General features: G+C 35.8%; 1 protein-coding gene across 2 annotated transcripts; it reads left to right on the top strand.

Annotated features, from left to right (window-relative positions):
• The first annotated feature begins 1,389 nt into the window (after positions 1 to 1,389).
• Positions 1,390 to 18,299, top strand: LOC113779650 (alpha-glucosidase 2-like). 2 transcript variants are annotated; one of them, XM_027325316.1, is made up of 23 exons: positions 1,390 to 1,664; positions 2,418 to 2,715; positions 2,838 to 2,906; positions 2,984 to 3,121; positions 3,200 to 3,317; positions 4,370 to 4,452; positions 4,754 to 4,849; positions 5,336 to 5,504; positions 5,603 to 5,745; positions 5,811 to 5,897; positions 6,082 to 6,267; positions 7,464 to 7,631; positions 8,638 to 8,758; positions 8,857 to 8,926; positions 9,555 to 9,642; positions 9,738 to 9,858; positions 11,596 to 11,789; positions 11,897 to 12,005; positions 13,285 to 13,440; positions 13,620 to 13,722; positions 14,484 to 14,657; positions 16,654 to 16,799; positions 17,817 to 18,299. In XM_027325316.1, exons 1-23 carry the CDS (start codon positions 1,477 to 1,479, stop codon positions 18,005 to 18,007), a joined length of 3,216 nt encoding a protein of 1,071 aa, XP_027181117.1. In that variant the 5' UTR covers positions 1,390 to 1,476; the 3' UTR covers positions 18,008 to 18,299. The 2 variants fall into 2 exon arrangements, with proteins under 2 accessions (XP_027181117.1, XP_027181118.1); XM_027325317.1 differs by having other exon boundaries at positions 1,586 to 1,664; positions 2,459 to 2,715.
• Positions 18,300 to 22,358: the final 4,059 nt, after the last annotated feature.

Here is a 22,358-nt window from a genome sequence, read left to right as displayed (position 1 = left end):
CAACAGAGGATGAAGTACTTTGCTGATCAGCACAGGTCTGAGAGAGAATTTGCCGTGGGAGATTGGGTATTTCTGAAACTTCAACCTTATAGACAACAAACAGTGGCAGTAAGAAAATGCCTCAAACTATCTGCCAAATATTTTGGTCCTTTCCAGGTGGAGGAAAAAGTTGGTTCAGTAGCTTATAGACTGAAGTTGCCAGCAGGCTCCAAAGTACACCCTGTGTTTCATGTTTCACTACTTAAGAAGAAGGTCGGGCCAATGCAAGGGAGCTCCACCAGGCTACCAGAATTGGACGCACAGGATCAATGTCCCCTACACCCAGAAGCAATCTTGAGCAGAAGAGTCATCTTACGTAATGGACAAACTGTCATTCAGTTCTTGATTAAGTGGGAGCAACTGGAACCTGAAGAAGCTTCCTGGGAAGATAAATCCTTCATCGAGAGCCAGTTTCCTACCTTTCAGACTTGAGGACAAGTCTGTTCTTAAGGGGAAGGGATTGTCAGGCTGCTAACCAGGCCTTCAAACGAATAAAGGCCCAATTTGGGCATTAGTTAGTTAGTCATCAGAATTAAGAAAACGGTGTCGTTCCAATTTGTATTTCAGGTAGTTAGTTAGTAGCTGTCAGGTTGTTAGAGTTGGTTAAAGGGTGGGTCCCACTGGATGAATGTAACAGAAAACGCTTGTTGAATTCATTTCCTCTTTCTGATTCTTTCTCTCTCTATTTTCTTCTCTCCTGCTTCACTCTGTGTTCTTCCCCAATTTCGTTGAACATCATCAAACCTTCAATCTAACTTCTACCATTCCAGAATCAGTCCTTAGTTCGTGACAACCTCCCACCAAATTGCCACTTTAGGTGGCAGTCTTAGTTGGCTCTCTTCGATGGAGTCTCTACTCACATCGAATCCCCTCCCCTTCCCCACACATTAGAATAGAAAATCGACACAATTAACTGTAGGTGAGCCTTCCGGCTTTATGTAATTTAGATTAGTTTAGATTAGATGTCGTAGATAGTATCCCCTGTCCCTTCCGGAAACTGGACTTTACCACTTCTATAGCACTTTCTAGCATTTTTGCCTTGTCCATTCTAAACTTTCCCTCACCCGTATACTTCTCTACACCTCCACGTGTCCCACAAGAAGTCTGCACATTTTAGAACCGGAAAGAAAAAGAGTAGTTACTTTCCCTACCTTGTCTTGATGTCTGCAGAGTTCTCAAACACGGGGACTCTTTCTCAAACGCTCCTTGACTTGTCCGGGCAAAGATGTACTTACAATCATAATGGTTGATAAAAATGTTATCTTTCCGTGCGTAGCTCCACTCGCTGTAACAACCCGCAAGAATCTTTAAACCACGCAAAACATTATGGTACTACTAATTAGTCCATTATCAATTCAAGAAGTTTGCCTTAGCTATTAATCTTTGTGAATTAATTATTATACAGAGTGTAATTATTTATTGGGGAATAAATCCCAGATGGAAAAAGCACTTCTTTTTAGTACTAAAGCAAGTGGGCCATTGTTTTTGTCCCAAAAAAATCAGTACACGTGTGGGCTCTCTACTGCATGTAGTTGGAGTCTCAATTCAAGAATCTTAAATGGGTCAGTGACGAAACCCAAGTTCTTGCATTGCTTCCACCTAGGCATCTTCTCAAACTCAAACAGGTTAGTTGTTCCCATAAAATTTGATGCCAGTTCATCAGTTCCATAACATGAATCTAGTTGATTTCAGTTTAATTATATGCATCTAAGTTTGTTAAATGGATAGTTGCTTTTTTGATTTTTATACCCTTAAATTTCTCGGAAATTCGTAGACTCAGATGGATTTGGTTGATGGACTGAACTCTTAGTACTTGAATGTGTGAATGAATTAATTTTGGATCATTATTCTTGTGCAAGTGTTTCAACATTTAGATATTTTTAAGTTCACCTGTTTATTTTATGTTGGATTGATCAGGTACAAGTAAACTGATCCTGGTCATGATTTGAGGGTAATCATGTAAAGTACTTTGAATTGATTTTAACTTCTCTAATTTGGTCAATCACAGCAAGGGATTTTGTACTTGAATTCTTTGGCCCATAAAAAGGGAGTAAGGTGTTGTAATATTTTACAAATTGCAAGACATCGGCATGGAGTAAGCGCTCAGGCTTAAGTAATGATGAGCAGCTTTCGTTTAATGAAGTCTCAGATTCTACTGCAAATTTCTTCTGCATGCAATCGATAAAATGCAATCCTTTGTCCTGTGGTATTCATGTAATCGTTATATAAGTCGTCATTTTCTGTTTTAATGATTGGTAATCAGTTTCCCATGATGAGAAGGTTTGATCTAATGATGAAATCTCTTCTTTTACTGATATTTTAGCCATTTGTCAAAGTTTTCCTGGAAATATGTTCTGATATTATCTCATGGAATGTAGAGAAAAGGGTGAAAATAAGAGATTTTTTGGTGCAATCTTAGTTTACTCTCAGATGGCTGGATGTGAGCGGACAGCAGTGACTGGTGATATGAGATCGGGGAATATGATTTTTGAGCCTATCCTGGAGGATGGAGTTTTCCGTTTCGATTGTTCCACAGATGATAGAAATGCTGCATTTCCAAGTGTTTCTTTTGTCAACCCTGTGGATAGAGAGACACCAATATCTAGTGATCATAGAGTTCCATCATATGTTCCTACTTTTGAATGTGTTCTTGGACAACAGATTGTTAAGATTGAGGTAAGTTACGTATTGCAAAATCTTCTGTAAGTTTGCCTTTTCATCCGTGCTCTTTCATGTGATAATTATGTCATTATCCAAAAAAATCAAGAATGACCTAAGTGAATCTTTTCATGATTTAGTTTCCATATGGTACATCTTTCTACGGAACAGGAGAGGTTAGTGGTCAGCTTGAACGAACAGGAAAGCGGGTATGTCAATTTATTTGGTTTTCTTCGGGCTATATTTTTAAATGTACTCTAGATGAAAATTAATCCATGACTTCTAGGTATTTTCGTGGAACACTGATGCATGGGGTTATGGAGCTGGAACCACCTCCTTGTACCAATCACATCCTTGGGTGCTTGCTGTCCTTCCCGATGGAGGGGCAGTTGGGGTACTTGCGGATACCACAAGGCGTTGTGAGGTACTTTCCATTTCTGATGTACTTTCTATATCTATTAATGGATCTCAATTTGATGACCTAGACCTGTTGTTTTAACAGATTGATTTGCGCAAAGAATTTAATGTGAAGTTTATCGCTCAACTCTCTTATCCCATTATCACATTCGGACCATTTGCTTCACCAACTGATGTTCTGATATCCTTCTCCCGCGCAATTGGTAATTTTTCTCACTTATCTCACTTTTGTCTTTCTTGCGTAACTCAAAATTTAGGTGACAATTAATGCTGAATCAATCACCTTGTTTTCCCTGTATCATAATGGATGATGTCAGGAGAGGGATTAATGGATGACCATGCAATAACACAAAAAGCAATACTCCAAATTTTGTCCAATTTATGACCACCCTACATCCCTAGTGTAGCACTTCTTTCCTGTAAATTAGTATTTAGGACTGCATTGCCAGATCAGGAACAAATCTGATGCTTAAAATGGCATGCCTTAATGTGCTGCTGCCAACTTGAAGTTTTTAAGTATTAATAAATATCACCAATATGATTACCAATACATCAGATTTATCTTGTCACAAAACAAACAAAGATTAAAATATGGGGATGACCTTGACACTCTCAGTTGACTAGAATTCGAAAAAGTTCCTTCTTTTTACTAGAGAAACTGCGTCATTTTTTTACTACACTTTCAAATTTATCTTGGTCTTCCTTCTCATGCTCTCTTTTGTTGCTAGACTTGTAGACATTTTTCCATGAATATAATTAAATCTTTCCGTCTGATATCTGTGATCTGTGTTCCTTCTTTTAATCTCTTTGTGTTGCAAAATCTTGATATCTGTAGCCTGCACTGCATCACTGTGGGTCAGTGACAATGCAACTGAAGCTATAAAATGATAGTGTGTTAGGTACAATTTGAGGGCCTATTGTAAGAATAAACTATGTTGTCCCACCTGATTGATGTTCAGCTGTTGAAGGAGTGATTATCATTGATGTTCAGCTGTTGAAGGAGTGATTATCATAGAAAGTTCTGGAGTAATATTTAGCTCTAAAATCTTTTATTGAATGGTTTGTGATGCTTTCCATCATATAGGAGTTCCTTGGATTTATAATGTGTTACTATTTCTAACTCTCCTGTAAATGCTACCTTTGGATTTGCCTTAACATGCCTAGACTTTTTTCATGATTCCACTTTATTTATCTTATCAGCTTCTCCTTTTTATTCCTGAAGTATTAGTAAATCAAGTATGCATTTTGCTCATAGGTACTGTATTTATGCCCCCAAAATGGTCGTTGGGTTATCACCAATGCCGTTGGAGCTATGCCTCAGATGCAAGAGTTCGTGAAGTTAGTTTGTTTTACTCTTTCCTAAACTACATGGTTTACCTGTTTGTTCTTGTACAATGTCTTATTTAGCACGTTCCAATACATCTATTTATGTTTGTTTTAGGTATTTAATCAGTGGTTTCCTTATGAAGCTTTATAATCAGTGCAGTGCAAGTTCACATCTGCAGATTTCTTTGCTTTAATCAAATTGGAAGTTGTTATTATTGTGCAAGTTCAATAGTTTCAGACAACTCCTGAACTCTATGGTCCTGTCCTTCTGAACTTTGTGCTCTTTTTTTTTTTTTTTTACATTACAATGCAGATCGCAAGGACATTCCGGGAGAAAAATATTCCTTGTGACGTAATTTGGATGGATATAGACTACATGGATGGTTTTCGCTGTTTCACTTTTGACAAGGTAAGTCCTCCTTCATTGCTTGTTACAAATGATGGATTCACTGTTTGTTATTGACATTCCTTCATGGTCAACTATAACTTTCTAATACTGCTGTAACTCTGAGATGTATAACTTTCTGGACAGTGGATTATAAGATATTCATTAGTCATAAATCTTATGCTGCATCACTTTTTTCTTTCACCTTCAGCTTTGCTAAACTTCATTGTTGTTCTTGGGATTTAATAATCACAGAGTTGGCAATATTTGTAGATCTTCCGCAGTCTAAAGATAGCCAAAACACAGATACCTATGGGTAGATGGGCTTGTATCTTCTGTGATCTTGCAGAAGAGAATAAAAACATAGAAATGAGTAATGCAAATAGTTGTAGTTATGCTTCATCATCCTGACGTGCATAGACTCATTATTTTGTTATCAAATTTTATTGGAGTCTACCTCGTCCTTCTTCCTAAGTTTGAACTATGTGGACTATTTTGATTTTGGTTCAGGAACAATTCCCTGATCCCAAATGTCTGGTTGACAATCTTCATCAGAATGGTTTCAAAGCGATCTGGATGCTTGATCCAGGGATTAAATTTGAGAAAGGTTATTTTGTCTATGATAGTGGTTCAGAAAAAGATATTTGGATTCAGACTGCAGATGGGAAGCCTTTTGTAGGTAAATATATGAATTTCACCTTGGTTCTTCTTGAAGCTATTGTACCTTTGTTTGGTCTCCCAACTATTTTATCTTTTACGTGCTATGTCTGGTTTTAGGTGAAGTATGGCCTGGCCCTTGTGTATTTCCAGATTTCACTCAGTCAAAAGCCCGCTCATGGTGGGCTAATCTTGTTAGAGATTTCACTGCCAATGGTGTAGATGGCATTTGGAATGATATGAATGAACCGGCTATTTTCAAGGTGAAGTTTGTGATCTCTCAGCATGTCTTCTCATCTTTTGCTTGCCTAATATTTTCGCATTGCAGACGGTAACAAAGACAATGCCTGAGAACAACATTCACAGGGGAGATGATGAACTCGGAGGCTGCCAGATTCACTCACATTATCACAATGTATGATTCCTTGTTCTCCTTATTTTACTCCATGTTACATGAGAGAACTATGCTTCAGAGTCTTATTTAACGTGCTAAAGCTGACATATTTTAACAATTGGATAATCTTTTGAATCTTTTTTGCTTTTTGTTGTCGGCTACTGGTTATTCTGAAGTTTTTGGTTATACTCGTTATGCATTTTAGGTTTATGGCATGCTGATGGCAAGGTCCACATATGAAGGCATGAAATTAGCTGATCAAAATAGACGTCCATTTGTTCTTACCAGAGCTGGATTTGCAGGTAGTCAAAGATATGCTGCTACATGGACAGGAGACAATCTTTCCACCTGGGAACACCTTGACATGAGCATCTCCATGGTTCTTCAATTGGTAATTGACTGAGAAAAATAATCAGGCTTTGGATTCTGTCTGATACACGCCTGTTTCTTTGTTTGTAAGCACTGTCTGGCTATTGATATGTATTTAACGTGTCAACAAAAAGGAAATTAGAAAGAAACATAATGTTTATCTTAGTAAACATTCTAAATGACGTTTTCTGAATCAATTCTTGTCATTCATTTGATCCACTCGATAGCCCATCTCTTAGCAGGGTTAGGCTGGTCACTGATCTCCCTAGAAATATCAAGCTGCCTAGAGATTTCATAGTGGGAAAATGCATTGCACTTTGCTCTCCCTTCTGAGTAAAGGTTTTCGAGTTTTTGCTTAAAAGGAATCCAATAACCCAACTAAAGAGCTGGTAAACTTGTACATTTGATGCCAAGGTAATAGATCTTAATATTTGGAAATTCATTGTCTCACTGCCTACCATTCTATTTTCATACTAGCTAAGTAGAATTAGACATATGCATGCACATATGCGTAATCCTGCAACTTAGTGGTAAACTTAATCCATTCGCCTAGAATATGTGTTCTTATATTTCATTTCCAGTTTAGTGTGAGTTGTATTCTGATTTTTAAAATTTATAAACCATCTGAGTAGACAACCTTTAGATCTGCACCAAGATGTCACTCCTACTAGTTATAGTTTCAAATGACCTTGTATGTTGTAGATTTAACATAAGTTTGTTATTCTTCTAAATGACACTGTTCCATTTCTTTTTACTAGATGAAAGTTCTTTTTTTTTTTTTTTTTTTTTTAAGCTTGTGTCATGGAGTGGTTCTATCTTCAAATGTTCTATTGTTTGCTAGAGAGAAGAAAATATGTACCATTCAATACTGCTACTCCTTTTATGAATACTCATCCTTGAAATAATACATGCATTCAATATGGATACTATGTTAAATAATTCATCAATAGCTGGCTTTATGAATGTATAGGTAATACTTAGTTCCCTTCTCAAACTCAGACTATTGTTTTATCCTTTCTGATTATGGAGTAAAGTTCAAAGAATGTTACTGCCTTTCTCTTTGTCCTGAATTAGCTGATGTTGATTGAAGTTAGATTTTATGGTTTTGCATATCTGTTTAAACCAATTATGTTTTTATATTTCTTTTCAGTGAAAAGTGGTGATATTTACTTGTCTTATCATGTTTAACTGCTATACCTAAGGCAACTTAAAATACAGGGGCTCAGTGGTCAGCCACTTTCAGGGCCAGATATTGGTGGATTTGCTGGTAATGCAACGCCGAAACTCTTTGGAAGGTGGATGGGTGTTGGGTCCTTGTTTCCATTCTGTCGTGGGCATTCTGAGGCTGATACCAACAATCACGAACCTTGGTCTTTTGGTGAAGAGGTTTGTCCTTGCTTGATATCTCCATAACTCTATTTACTTTAGCAAGGTTTACGTGTGAGTATTCATTCAATTTTAGGGCATTTGTGCATTTTTCAGTGCCCTTTGGTCTTTTGGTGAAGTTTGTCCTTGCTTGATATCTTCAGTACTCAATTTACTTTGGCAAGGTTTAGTGTGAGTTTTCATTCAATTTTTAGGGCAATTTTATGCATTTTTCAGTGCCCTATGAATGAATATGTTGTTGAATTTACCATTATTTTCTTCTCATTTGAAGCATTTGACTGCTGGCTTGCTTCTTAGAATGATACTATTGAATCTCTGCCAAAATAAGAATTTTCCTTTTATTCTGTTGTGAAACAAGGGCTCCATTAACTCTTTCAAGACTTCAAGACCATGATTTATTCATTGGTATACTTACTTCTTTCTACATGGGCATTTTTTAATATTTGTTGAATTAGCCCTGGCCCAATTTCTTACATATATTACTGAAAGCACTGATCTTTTCCATATGGTTGTATACACTTTGAATAGGTGGTGTTCCAAAACTGTAAGAATCTTATCATTTTTCAATTGGACATGGATTGCTACCCTGGCTGCAGTAAATATACTAAGCATATATTGTGTAAGAAAAAGATGAAAGATACCAGCATGATAAAAGTAGAAGCTGATTAATGACAGACCTGGTGGTGACCATGTGAAGTTATGTTGACGATGTGATAGACTCTTATTCTTTTGAGGAGTATCCTTCTGTATTCTGGTGGGAGGTGAAATACATTGGGAGCAAAGACTGATTAGAAAAGAAAAGGGATGCATATACTCAGTCTGTTTCTCAGTCCAATTAGATTTGGACTTTTTTTGCCAAGGAGTTAACTTATATGTGGAGAATGGATTTTGAACCTATACAAACACTACTTGCTTGCGAATCCTGAATTCAGTTTGTTTTTTTGATCATGAGTTTAGGAATCTCTAATGCTTACCGTGTATTCTGGTGAACTTTTTACTCTCACAGTGCGAAGAAGTTTGCCGTCTAGCACTAAAGAGAAGATACCGCCTTTTGCCACACATATACACCTTGTTTTATGTGTCTCATACAAAGGGTATACCTGTGGCAACTCCCATTCTTTTTGCTGGTAAATTCTTGTTATGATCAGTTATTTCGTCCTCATGTTAGTAAAATATTTATTTTCCTAAGTCTTCTGAGTCATAAATTCTTGCTTTCTATGTGCAGATCCAGAAGACCCCAAGCTAAGAACCCGTGAAGATTCATTTATGCTGGGGCCTCTTCTCATATGTGCAAGGTTTTCTTTTAATTACTTCAGAGTTGCTGTACCATGTGGTTGTACAATTGTCTTTACTTTGTGCTAGTCGTTGTGTTTCTCATACTTGGCTCAGCGTATAATTGTATATCCATAACTTTGGAAATTAATGACCGAAGGAACTTATTGGGTGTGTGGAGCTTAGAACTACGAAAACTTCTAATGCTTTCATACCATGCATAAGAGCTTGCTTAGTCAAAACAAAGAAATGGATTGGGAATTATGGGAAAATAGGTTTTGCCTTTGGTAAGGTTGTGAATTAAGCATGTGGTCAGTGAAATAAGGATAAGAGTTGCAACTAGCCTTGGCAATGCTATGGAACTATTAATGAATTCATTACCACTTGGGTTAAGTTGACCCTTCAGGTTTCTTCTTTTTGGAAATACTCTTTAATTATGCTTATCCCTCTAATATTATCTGGCTGAGGCATGCCTTTCTTTCAGTGCTCAGAGTTTACTTTTCTAGGAGGACTGCATTAATATTAATTTTCGATTATTTATCATCCTTTATCTTCTCTTCTTTAACGGTTAGTCTTTATTTGTAATGTTGGTCAATTACACTGTTCTTTAGTCGTAAAAGAATTTCTAATGTTGAAGTTGATCATATGCAGCACTCAGCGTGACCAGGAATTGGATCATACACAACCGAGGTTGCCTAAAGGCATTTGGTTGAGTTTTGACTTCGAAGATTCACATCCGGTATTTGTTGTTTGTCACTGGAAACATGTCTGGGCTTTTGATAGTCTGTGATGCGTTGACTCACCACTTGTTTCATTACTTTATGATTTTATTAGGACTTACCAGCGTTGTATCTAAAAGGTGGATCAATCATCCCTGTTGGTCCCCCATATCAACATGTTGGCGAAGCTAATCTTACCGATGACTTGTGCCTTCTTGTCGCCTTGGATGAACATGGTAATTTGCAACTTGTGAAAAAGATTTTGCAAAATACAAATCTTAAGAAGTAATTATTTGATTGGTCTATTTTGTTATGCTTTTGTAGATAGTGGTATGCTTGAGATTCAAACTTCTCTTGATTTACCACCTCAAACAAGAGATGCCTCAACATGGATTTTTAATACTGTCCATGCCTAAGTTTCATGTTCTTTATGGAGTTGGAAACTTTGTGAAGTTGAGCAATTTTCTCATTTTGTTTCTCCATCTTGGGTGTCCTGCCAGACTATCCAGCTATTTAGTTGATCCTTGAAGCAGCTTAGATTTTTTTTCCCTGTTCCCTGTTCCTTGGATAAGATAGTTCTTTTAATTGCAGAGCATTGGCTTTTCAAAACCTGGGTTTTTGGAACATATAAAAAATTGGAGATGGATTTATTTCAGGGTTACCGTGGCAAATGCAGTTGTTTATGTATTGCTTCCATTACAAATTCTTAGAGTCTATAAAATTTGGTTATGCTAAGTAGTTTTATGTCCCCTAGGTTTGTCAAAAAAGTAATATAAAGTAGTTTAGCTCAATTGCAAGGGAGGCAATACTTCGGTTCACTTAATTTTGTAGACAATGACTGAACACTGTTCAAATGGATTGCATTTCCGTCCTCTATAGAACAGTCAAGATTTTACCTTTCTTCCATTTAGATTTTTTTTTTGACAATTTTGATTCTTATGCGAGAGATTATTGGCAAAGAATGTGTGGTTGTTTCTTTGCATTGTTACATGCACTTGCGGTCCCCATAATAATGAGAGAAATTTTATGGTCTGATTATCCTTTGATCCGATTTTCTTTCTCTTTGAAGATTCTTATCATATCCTCCTAAATTTTTGATTGAGAAAGAAATATCATGTTTTTTAGTGAGAAAGGCACACCCTCTGTGTTAAAACTAAAGGAAAAATTTGATTAAAAAAAAGTATAGAAGTTATTGGGAATTATAATGAGTTAATGGTTTATCCTTGGTAGATTTGTAGTAATAAACATTTAATGAGGCAAAAATGGAAGTTTAATACTAAAAGCCCCTTACTCTGGCTTTATTTAAAGATATTGCACCTCATTACTACTTTAATAAAGCATGAAAATCACTCCCAGTGTAGCACTTTTTTATACTTTTTACCGATGCCCTTATGGCTAGTATAACTTCCCACAACTTCCTAATGTTGAATTGGTCATTCTATCATTTTCTTCTCAATTTCAGTTTTTAATTGTTTCTCCAAATAGCGGACACTTAGGTTGTGCATGTATCCTTGGCACTAAAATATGGAAATTTATTGAATCTGATGGTAATGTGGATTTCTCCTATGAAGGAAGTAAACTGTTGCTCCTCTAATGAAACTAAGAATTGACATTGAAGCAGAGTTGATGAAAACTTGACAAGCCTAGAATACTTAAAATGTGAACCAATTGACTCATGAATCTAGGCCTAGCACATAGAGGATTGGTGAAAGATGATTTGCCAACTATGTAACAAGGAATGGAATTCCACTAGTGCTTTTCTGAAGGTTTTATTGAAAGAATCTGAAAATTGGGGTTTTGTGGCTTAAGCATTATATGTGCTGGCAATCTTTCAGGAGCTATATCTTCTTCTGGTTGACCACATAAATCTTCTTAGGTTAATAGAATATAACTCTGTCTCAATATTGGATGCTGGGACAAGTGGAATATGCAGCATATACGTGGAACTTATATCTAGTTTTTGAAACTTTCAGGTAAAGCTGAAGGTGTCCTTTTTGAGGATGCTGGAGATGGCTATGAGTATACTAAAGGAGGATATCTTTTAACGACATATGTTGCCAAACTCCAGTCATCAGTTTTCACAGTTAGTGTTTCCAAAACTGATGGCTTGTGGGAACGGCCAAATCGTCGCTTACAAGTGAAGTTATTGCTTGGTACAGGTGCTATGGTGCGTATCCTGCCTGTTGAACTCAAAGTTACTATGTCATGTTGCTAGGATCTCTTCAATCTGGAATGCTCTTAGAAAATTTATTGTGTATTTGCACGTTCAAGCAGCTTGAAGCGTGGGGCACTGATGGAGAAACTATGCAAATTATGTTGCCTTCAGAAAATGAAGTATCAAATATGGTGTTAGCAAGTGAAAAACAGCACAAAAGTCGCATGGGTAATATTTTAATTTTTCATACAAAATGCACAAGTTTGGTGTTCTTTCTTCTTTATATTTATTCATTCATATTCAGGAGTAGTTTTATGGCTTGGACTGCTTGTTTATGTTGTATGATCGATGCATCTGTTATATTTCACTGAGCTATTTTACAACTTTAGTCTTATATTTCATGAAAGAAGTAAAGCAGATTAAAATGACCAATTGTACCACAATAGTTATATTAGCTTTATCACTAACGCTCATGCTACTGCCTATACATCATTCCAAGCTTTTGACGACTGGATAGCTGCTAGCATGGCCTGAAAATGTGCTGAATGATTCTGCTAATTGCAAGCCTATTTTGACATTTGAAGTTATTATAATTGCCAAGCTTAGGTTTTGAAATTTACAATCCCCTATCATGAGTGCAATCAGCACCTTTACCATTAAGACAACCTCTTTGGTCTCCTCTACCTCTACACTCTTGTCCTTTTGAAACCGCCTCCTTTAGTATAAGAATCTTTGACTAAGGATGACTTGAATACCTGACTAACATCATCCACCACGGAAAATGCTCAGATCAAAGGTTCTAGAAACACAAAAAAGTGCCTCCTCAAAAGCTGGCAGCTTTGCACCGCCTTAACTGTGAGTTCGTACTTTGTCTGTAGGAAATACAAGAAATCAAATGCTTGACATTTTTCATTTTTTTCCTTTTGGCATCATTTTCAGACAGAGATGAATAGGCGTGACAACCGATAATTCTGTATGGACCTTCTTAAAGACCATGCAGTACTCTGTCTGATGTTACTGTCTGTAAAAATGCACACATGGGAAACTTTTTAACTTTTGAATACTTCGGTCAGGAAGTTCTACACAATTTTTGCACCATCACCCCCCACCCCCCCCCCCCCCCTCCAAAAAAAAGAAGCATACCAACAAATATGAAAATTCTTAAGTTGGCATGTATTTGCTGTAACACACTTGCACATCTATATGACATAGGTAATCAAGATGCAAACATATCATGACCAAATCATTACAAGTAATTGTGTATTTGTTAATTACTTTCTGTGATGAAGTGGGTTGTCAGGGTATTGTCATATCTAATGCATCTCTTTCATTTAACATAATAACAATCAGATATCTTATGGCACTTTTCCATATTTTTGGTTTGAGAAGCTGAAATTAATGTTTGCTACACTCTGATTGGCCTGATAGGTGTTGATGCGTAAATTTAAAAATGTTGTGAATATTTTCTACTGCCATGTGATTTCTGAATTGGTTGTTAAATTTGCAGAGTGTGCTAAAATTATACCAGATGTGGATAATGTTCCTGGACACAAAGGTGTAGAGCTGTCAAGGAGTCCTATTGTTCTGCAAAGTGGAGACTGGGTTCTTAAAGTTGTTCCTTGGATTGGTGGTAGAATTATTTCAATGGAGCATGATCCTTCAGGTAGGAATGCTATATCTTCTTGGATTGCAGAAACAGTAAGTGTTAGGAGCCTGGTAGGAAACGACTCTGTTAACTTGGATCTGCTGTGCCTATCCATATTGCTCAACTTCAGAGATAATGCCCATGAGTTGTTAGGTGTAAAAATTCAGCCATCTTATTTTGCTTGGGCTTCATGACAGGAACTCAGTGGCTTCACAGTAGGGTTGAGATTAGCGGCTATGAAGAGTATAGTGGCACTGAATACCGATCTGCTGGATGTACTGAGGAGTACTCTGTCATTGAGTGAGTTAATGAATAATTGTGCAACTGCATTTATAGTTGTACGTGCTGTCATCTATAAAGGTTGTTTCTAGTTTTCCAGTATAATTAAATCCAACAAACTCCATTAGGCTGTGACGAATATTAGGTTCTGTGGCAAACCCTTATTACAGTTTGATTACACAGCAAACAACTGGCTTGAATTGAATCAATCCTGTAGGTCAATTTGGTAAAATAAGCAAAAGCAGAACATAGTAGCCAATGATAATCATTTGCTTTCTTAAGAGAGTAAAAATATAGCTTTATTGGAAACGACAGTTTGACCATTTGCTGATTAAAGAACCAAAGTTGTCATTGACATGTTGGTGCAAGAAAAAGGAAACATTGTCTCAAGGGGAATGACATTGCTTCTAGTGTTGTATTCGCTCCAAGTTTACCTCAAAGCTGAGCTCTAAGATATATATTTCTCCTCCTGATTTGCAGTTTTGAGTGAATTTGTTTGGTAGTTTAGTTTGAATGCAAATTCATGATAGTATCTTTTGTGAGGGTATTTACTTGAATCTCATGTTACATAAGAAATTGCAAAGATCCTATGACGCCTTGTACTTCTATGCTATTCAAAGTTTGTGTTTGTCCTGGAAACTGTTTTGCAAAGGGCAGTTTACACTGTATCAATGAATGCTATGCAATACTGGGGTCATGTTATTTTCTCTAGTTATTTTCAAAAATGAATTGAACTACCAGTTATTGCATAAATGATTTTTGGAAATATCGTTCTTTTACAGGCGGGATCTGGAGCAGTCTGGGGAAATTGAATCTCTTAAGCTAGAAGGTGACATCGGTGGTGGATTAGTTCTTCAGAGGGAGATATCCTTCTCAAAAGATGACCCTAAAGTTTTCCGAATTGAGTCTGGAATTGTAGCTCGGAAAGTTGGTGCTGGATCGGGAGGATACTCAAGGTTAGATCTGCTTCACCTATTATTGCTGGGAAGGTGTCCTTTAATTGCATGAGATGAACCTCTTGATGTAATTCACAAAATTTCTTCTGGTCTAATTCTTTTAGATACCTTATCTAAAAATAAAAGATTCTACCCATCTATAAAATAGATGGGGTATATCTCGCTGAAGTGGAAGACAATATGTATTTATTATGATCTAAACTATAAATGTGAATGTTGATTCATATCAATTAATTTATACAAGAGGGACTTGTACAAATTATTCATGTGCCAGGAACCAGATTTGAGCTGGTGACATGAGGATTTTCAGTCCTCTGCTCTACCAGCTGAGCTATCCCAACCAGTCCCAATGTAGCAACCTCATCTTATGAGAAAAAGGGGGCTATATCAATTAAAAGAAGGAAAGGGGATTACAAAGTTTTATCTATGTGCATTTGTCTATTGTTGATAGTAGCAATTGATGTTTTTAAAGTCGAAATAAAGTAAAGTATTTTGATTTTTTTTTATTAATTCTTTCTTGATTTGCTTTATTAATGTATTTATCCATAATTTTTTATTGATTCAATAAAATGTTGTGTATTGAGTCTGGTAATATTAATGATACATAAAAATATATCTATGTATGTTCTTTCAACAAAAATTTTTATAAAAGAATCGAATTTAGAGAATAATCGGGCATTTCTCTTTTTTTTTAATATTTGCATAATGTGTTTTGGCAATCCGAATCTTTTAGTATTACAATTTCTTTTATTAGGACTTGTATATATTCTTGGCGTTGGGGTTTTTTTTCTTTTATAATTCTTTCTATTTGATTTATGATTGTGCTTCAGGCTCCTTGACTGTAATAGTATCTCGATTGTCAGTTTTCGAATAGAGAATACAAGGAAAGAAATTCTGTGCACAGCTTGGGATGCTTAATAATGGTTTAAATAGACCACATCCAGATCTAGTTAATGACTACTTGGAACTTAGATCATTATGAAGACTTGATGGTATCCCTTAAATGGACTAATCTTTGAAAATTTAATTAATAGCCAAAAGATCAAGGTTCAATATGAGATTGACCGGAATTAAGGCCAAATAGACACCAAAGCTTAACAAAAAGATACACTTCAGATCTTGTAATGGAGTATGTATTTTGAATGCAAAGTGAATTACGTTATCAGGGCTTGGCTTGGCATGCTGCAAGCTCTATGCAAAGAGTGGGGATGCCTTTTGTAACTGAATTCCTAGAGGGAAGGGCAAAAAGGCACATGATGTGTATTGGCCCAGCAATTTTTCTGAAGCTTCTTCTTGATATCTCTTTTCGAGAAGTGCTATGCAAAATGTCTCTGTCACTAATTGCATGCTAATTTGAGTATCCTTGAAGCATTGTGATTTGTGAGCTGGTCATTAGTAATCTATTCTGATGGAAACTTTTGATATGTGATTTTAAGATAACCAAGCAGTTTCATGGAATGTGTTTACTACTTTTAATGTTTTGGATAGTGAGCAATAAACTTCAGTACTCTAAGCAGCCTCTAGTTTCATTTTTCAGGGGATGCATGTAGGGTAGTGATTGTCCTATTCTGGCAATTGTGTTCTGTGATACTATTGATTTAACAAATTGCCGATTCACCAAGCCAAAACGAATTTTAAATACCATAGTGGCTAGTTGTCTATGAACTTTTAATGCTTGTGGTGCATACTTTCTGCATTATGTGAGTTTTGTCGAAGTATTTGGCAATCTTCTTGTTTGATCGACTTAAAAAGCAATCCAAAGTGAAACTTGAAGCTCTCAACCTTTTAGCTTTCACAATGCATTTTTCTTTCTCTTTGTTTTTTAAAATTGTTTGGGCACTGGGGAAGGGTGGTACAGGTGCACTGTGTTTCAGAAGTTTAAAAGTGCTATTTTCGTGCTTGCTACTTTCTTTCCTTTCCCTCTGTCTCCTCTTTGTGCTTGCCTTTTCGTATTCTTTTCCAATCACTTATAGCATCTGCAATTACTTTTCTGTAGGCTTGTATGCTTGCGAGTGCATCCTACCTTTTCATTGCTCCATCCAACTGAATCATATGTGGAGTTTACCTCCATCGATGGGTCCAAGCATGAAATCTGGCCAGAGTCTGGGGAGCAATATTTTGAGGGGGATCTTCTCCCAAATGGTAAGAACTTCTGTCCTCTCTGTTACATTCAATGCTCGAATATCAAAATGGTCAAAATATACAGCTTCGTAGTAGCAATACCAAAAGTATCCATGTGACTTTTCATGTGGATCTTTTACTTCTTGTTTCATCGTCGCTTGTATCTTCAAAATTTAGATTTGCATTCTTTGACACTGAGTTGCCGGATTCACACTCTCCAAAATTTCCTTCTTTTATGCCAGCCAACTTTTGCTCAGCAACACATGCAAATCGAACTAGAAAGTGAACCATCTCAAGTTTTGATGGTGTTATGATTGTTTATCAGTGGATAGAATTGGTAAACGTGAGAAGCCTTTAGGTGGCTGTTCACGTATCAACATACAAAATCTCAAAGCAAGTTTTCACCAATGAATAAATGTTGAGACTTTCATGTCATTTTGGTTATCATTACACATAGTGGTATTGGTTCAAGTTTCTTATGTTCCCTTTTTGTTTTCTGATCATTTATCATCTCAAGTCAAAGAAGTAATTCTTACCAAGTGAAGACCAGGGAAAGTAGAGAATAGGGGAAACTTATGTCAGAATGATCCGACGTCTGACCAAGTATTTAGTTGTGTTTTCATTTGGCTAATTCGTGTGTCAGGAAAGAAATATGGCTGCATTCTAATGAACTTACTGATATAGGAGCTGAATTTTCAAATCTAGCATCATTTCTGAGTGGGTCTGCAAATGTGTTGTCTCTTGATTAAAGTTATATGGGAAGTTTCACAATTTCTTCATCAATAGAAGCATGCTCTTTGAGTGAGCAAACTGTAGCTAGATTGATTAGGCTATTCAGTTTAGTGGAAGTACAGTTATCAGTTCTGCATCTATAACTATCGAAATTCCTGTAGTACTGCTTATAAATCAAGTTTTTCATCAAACCATTTTGGACCAATTTTGCAGGAGAAACCTGTGGAGAAAATATCAAGCTTCTTCTGACCTGTATTCTGTCACCCTTGGTCTATGTCTAATCTGTCTCTATATTATGGTGTACAGGAGAATGGATGCTTGTAGATAAATGCCTCCGCTTGGCATTAGTCAACCGGTTCAACAAGAATGAAGTCTTCAAGTGTCTCGTACATTGGGGTACTGGAACTGTTAATCTAGAGCTTTGGTCTGAGCAAAGGCCTGTTTCAAATCAATCACCTCTTCAAATAGCTCATGAATACGAGGTGATAAGCATATGAATTGGAACTGGAAAGCCGTCGAGAATTATTAACCTATGTCTCCAATTGTGCACCTTTGTGGTTGTCTTCAAGCTCTACTTGGTCCTCCTTGTAATATAGAAGTCACTTTTTGTGGGTTGAGAATTGGGAATTTTCTCCCCTCAGCAATCAGCTGTTGGCTGGAATGATCAGTAGCCTTAAAACATGTTGGATGCAACAATAAGTCCAGTTTATCAAACATTCAGTTGAGGAAATAATTGTGGGAATCTAATCAAATTGAAATGCATTGGACAGATGCAGATACAATCTTCAATCCCTAGTCCCTACCTAAGGTAGAAATTGCCCGCGTTGGAGGTCTTGCAAGTACATGATATTACAATTAACGTGAAGCGTGCAAATTAAGTTAAAAAACAACTTTGGTTAGATCTGATTAGTTAAATGATTGCGTTTGAGTCTGCAAGAAATGGAGTCAATGATAGATTTTTTTTCCCTGAAGGGATAGCTTTTGCGTATAATTGTTTACTCAATTAAATGAGTGGCAAACAAGCAAGTAATTCGCGAGCAATTCAATCACAATTAGATTCGAGCTCGAGCTTCTCAAATATGGTCATAGAATCAAGCTCAAGCCTTTATGTATTTGGTGCCCAAATTTAAGTCAAAATTTAAGTTTGGGTTGGCTAACATGATATTTATATTTATGATTTTTTATGTAAAAGATATTTTTATTTATAGAGTGCATTCAGGATGTATTATATTTATTGATAAGGTACTAAACAGGTTTGACGTATCTTTCATAAAATTTACAAGAGAATAGAGTGTATACCATATTTAAACTAACAATTTCTTATTAACAAAAGAAAAGGATCCAACACGCTTTCATATCTTAAATCTGATTTTTGGTCGACAAAATTCTGATTACCTCCCCGAGAACTTCTTACTTGGGCGTTGCAACCTCCAACGACCAGGTGACTTCCTTTAGTTTTGTATCCTATCTCTAAGCGTACTCAGAGGCAAAGCATAAAAAGTTATGAAGAAAACTTCTTCTTTTATTAATGAAGAGATTGTAATATAAGATAGGTTTGACAGACTACTCTCTCTCTCTTTATTCACTAGACATGAGAGAAAATTTTACAACATAATTTGGTTTCTTCACTAAGTTGAGTTGCCAAAGTTGAATTGAAAGTTGAAAGTTGAATTCCCTTCTTTACATGCCATCTACCTATTTATATAGGTTGGCGGACTTCAATGTTGGACTTTACTTGATGTTTTCCACGGACTTGTTCTAGCTTCAATCCCGCGGACCTGAACAAAATATTTTGAATTTCGGAAATGACGTAAGTGCTTACATCTTATTCCATACTTTGACTGCTTGAGACCGTGTTCTTATCTTTTTTTTTTTTCTTCCTTAGTACAAGCCGGACATGTGTTTTTTTTGTGCTTTCTCATCCTACACAAAGTTTTGATAGCTTTGTTGCTGGACTTTATTCAACCGTTTTCAAGTAAGTACATGATATTACAACTAACGTGGAGCGTGAAATTAAGTTAAAAACAATTTTGGTTAGATCTGATTAGTTAAATCATTGCATTTGAGTCTGCAAGGAATGGAGTCAATGATAGATATTTTTTTCCTAAAGGATAGCTTTTGCGTATAATTGTTTATCAATTGAAAGGGGTGGCAAACGAGCAAAGTAATTTGGGAGCAACAATTGGATTCATGCTTGAGCTGCTTGAATGTGGTCATCGAATTGAACTCGAGTCTTAAGGTATTCTGCACGAAAGTTCGTCGAGCTTTTCGAGTTTCATATTCTATTATTTTTTTCATAATTGTTAAATTACCTAAAATTCTATATTTTTAAAAAAATTTATATGTCTTACTATTCGAACTTGAGTATAAACTCAATCTCAATTTGCTTCTTGAGCGCATTCGAGTTTGAATTTGAGCTCCCTATACCTTACACGAGCCCAAGTTCGAGTTTCGATATTGAAAATTAATTGACTGCCTAAGGTACCCATTGGATATACACCCTTACCATGAGAAGAGGGAGAGGGGGTACCGTAAGCAAGGTGTCTTCAAACCAGTCTCTAAGCATGAAAGTCTTATGTTTGATAACACTGAAAATTGTCTCTAGTTATATCCATATGTTACATGAAAACGACTTGATCTGCAATAGATTGGGACTTTAACTAAATTTGATTATGTGGTTGTAAATTGCCAATGAAATCAGACTTGCATATAGGCTTACTCAACAATCAACATCTATAACAATATGAAAACATGGGAATCTCACGTATCAAATAATTGATGCTCGCACGAAATTAAAGATGAAGTGCATGAGCATTGAGCAGAGAACCAAATAATTGATGACTACCCAAAATTGAAGAAGAAATGCAAGATTAAACGGTTCAAAAAAGAAAAAAGAAAAAATTAGTACCTACCTAATTTGTTTACTCAATATTTATGTGCACTTAAACATAAAATGAAAAGGTCAATCTTCCTTTTTTTAAAAAAATTTATTTCCTAGTCCAGGAAGGGTGAAATTTAAGGAATGAGAAAGGAAAGAGAAATTTGAACCCAAGAAATCCAAGTCTTGGGTCAATCTTCGTATTGTTGTCATATTTGTAAATTAATAATAATAATAGAATGGACTGGTTTGGGTAATCATTAAATCTTATGTTGGAACAAATATCTTAACGTCACAATAAATTATGCCCAAAATTCGGATCACTTTAATTAAATTGCAGCAATTGATTAATCATTTTAATTTTCTATTAACCTTGATCTTTTTTCATACTAAAACGGAATATATATGTAAAATGGTTAAACTTTTACTTTCCATTGGTAGGACAAATTTTGCAAATCATTTAAAAATTTTACAAATCATTTAGGAGGGGAAATTTTTTAGAGTATTGCCCAAAAATGAAAAATTGAAAAAATGTGGCTACAATATGGGGCATTTCTCAATATATGTTCCTCATGTGGGTCAAATTATTAGTTTTAACTTTTTTTTTTAAAAAAAAAGGGGTACCCGTGCCAATATTTATAAATTGACCAATTCATAAAAAGAGCCCGGCGTGTTGTATTAAATTTTTCTTTTTAATCTGCTGTGAGACACAACAACTTAATATGTTTAATTTTTTTACCTCTTTTTTTTTTAAACTTTTTGGAAGACCTTTTGCAACCAATTATTTAGCAAATTTAAACTATCTAAAATCATCAGAAATATGAGATTTAAATTATGAAACTAATTTTGTTATTTGTTTTAGTTATTAATTCTCGATCAAGTTAATTATGTAACTTTAATTATCTAAGTTTAAGTAAGTATTATGAGTGTCTAATTTAAGTTAGAGTTGTGCATAAGAAATAAAATAGTAGTTAATTGTAGAATAAAATTTTTTGGCAAATAATGCAATTATACTAAATAAAAAAAATGTGTTGAACCTAAAATCTTACGTCCTTACCCCCATCAAGAATTCAAGACCACCAAATTCCCCTTAAACTAGATGCCAAACCATTCAAATTTGCTCCATACACATATCTTCATTTAGAGAAGACTAAAATTCACAGACACGTGAAAAACATATTATCTTCTAGAATTATACAGAAATGCCAGTCTTTTGCATCACCAGCTCTTCTAGTCAAAAAGAAAGATGGGAGCTGGAGGCTTTGCATTGACCAATGACAATTAAGCAGTTCAACCATCAAAGACAAATTTCCCATGTGATATTCTAGATGAACAAAATGGTGCAAATGTCTTTTAAGAAATAGACTTAAGGTCAAGATACCACCAAATAAAAACGGATCCTGCTGGCATTCAAAAAAATGCATCGAGAACTCATTCTGGTTTATATGAATTTCTTGTTATGTCCTTTGGCTTGAAAAATGCACTTGCCCCCTTTCAAACTTTTGATGAATTCTGTATTTCAGCCATACATCAAAAAATTTGTTTTGTATTTTTTGATGATATCTTGATCGACAACCGGATTATCAAACTCATTCGCATCATTTATCTATTGTCCTTGAAACTTTTAGAACACACTCTCTCTAAGCAAAATGTATAAATCTTCATTTGGCCAAGACAAGGTACAGTATTCCGGGCATATAGTTACTAGTGCAGGTGTGCGTGTTGATCCAGATAAGATTGAGGCAGCATATAGTCACTAGTGCAGGTGTGCGTGCTGATCCAGATAAGATTAAGGCAAATGCCGACTTTGCCTCCTCCTACTAGCATAAAAGCTCTAAGAGGTTTTCTTAGGTGGACTAGTTATTATAGGAGGTTTGTAGAGGGGCATGGTGTATGGCAAAAACACATTGATTTATTTGAAAGAAAAGCTATTCATTTGGGATTTTGCAGCAGATATAGCATTTCAGAAG

Source organism: Coffea eugenioides, chromosome 8, assembly GCF_003713205.1.
Source record: "Coffea eugenioides isolate CCC68of chromosome 8, Ceug_1.0, whole genome shotgun sequence".
NCBI lineage: Eukaryota > Viridiplantae > Streptophyta > Magnoliopsida > Gentianales > Rubiaceae > Coffea > Coffea eugenioides.
The sequence above is the reverse complement of the archived record's forward strand: the minus strand, read 5'-3'. Positions and strand labels throughout refer to the sequence as shown.

Excerpts from the sequence above, each read along its gene's own strand:
- LOC113779650 (XM_027325316.1), top strand. The coding sequence starts at position 1,477 with ATGGAAAAAGCACTTCTTTTTAGTACTAAAGCAAGTGGGCCATTGTTT. Across the intron at positions 9,859-11,595 it reads TGTCGCCTTGGATGAACATG|GTAAAGCTGAAGGTGTCCTT; the intron begins GTAATTTGCAAC and ends TGAAACTTTCAG. Across the intron at positions 14,658-16,653 it reads GGATCGGGAGGATACTCAAG|GCTTGTATGCTTGCGAGTGC; the intron begins GTTAGATCTGCT and ends ACTTTTCTGTAG.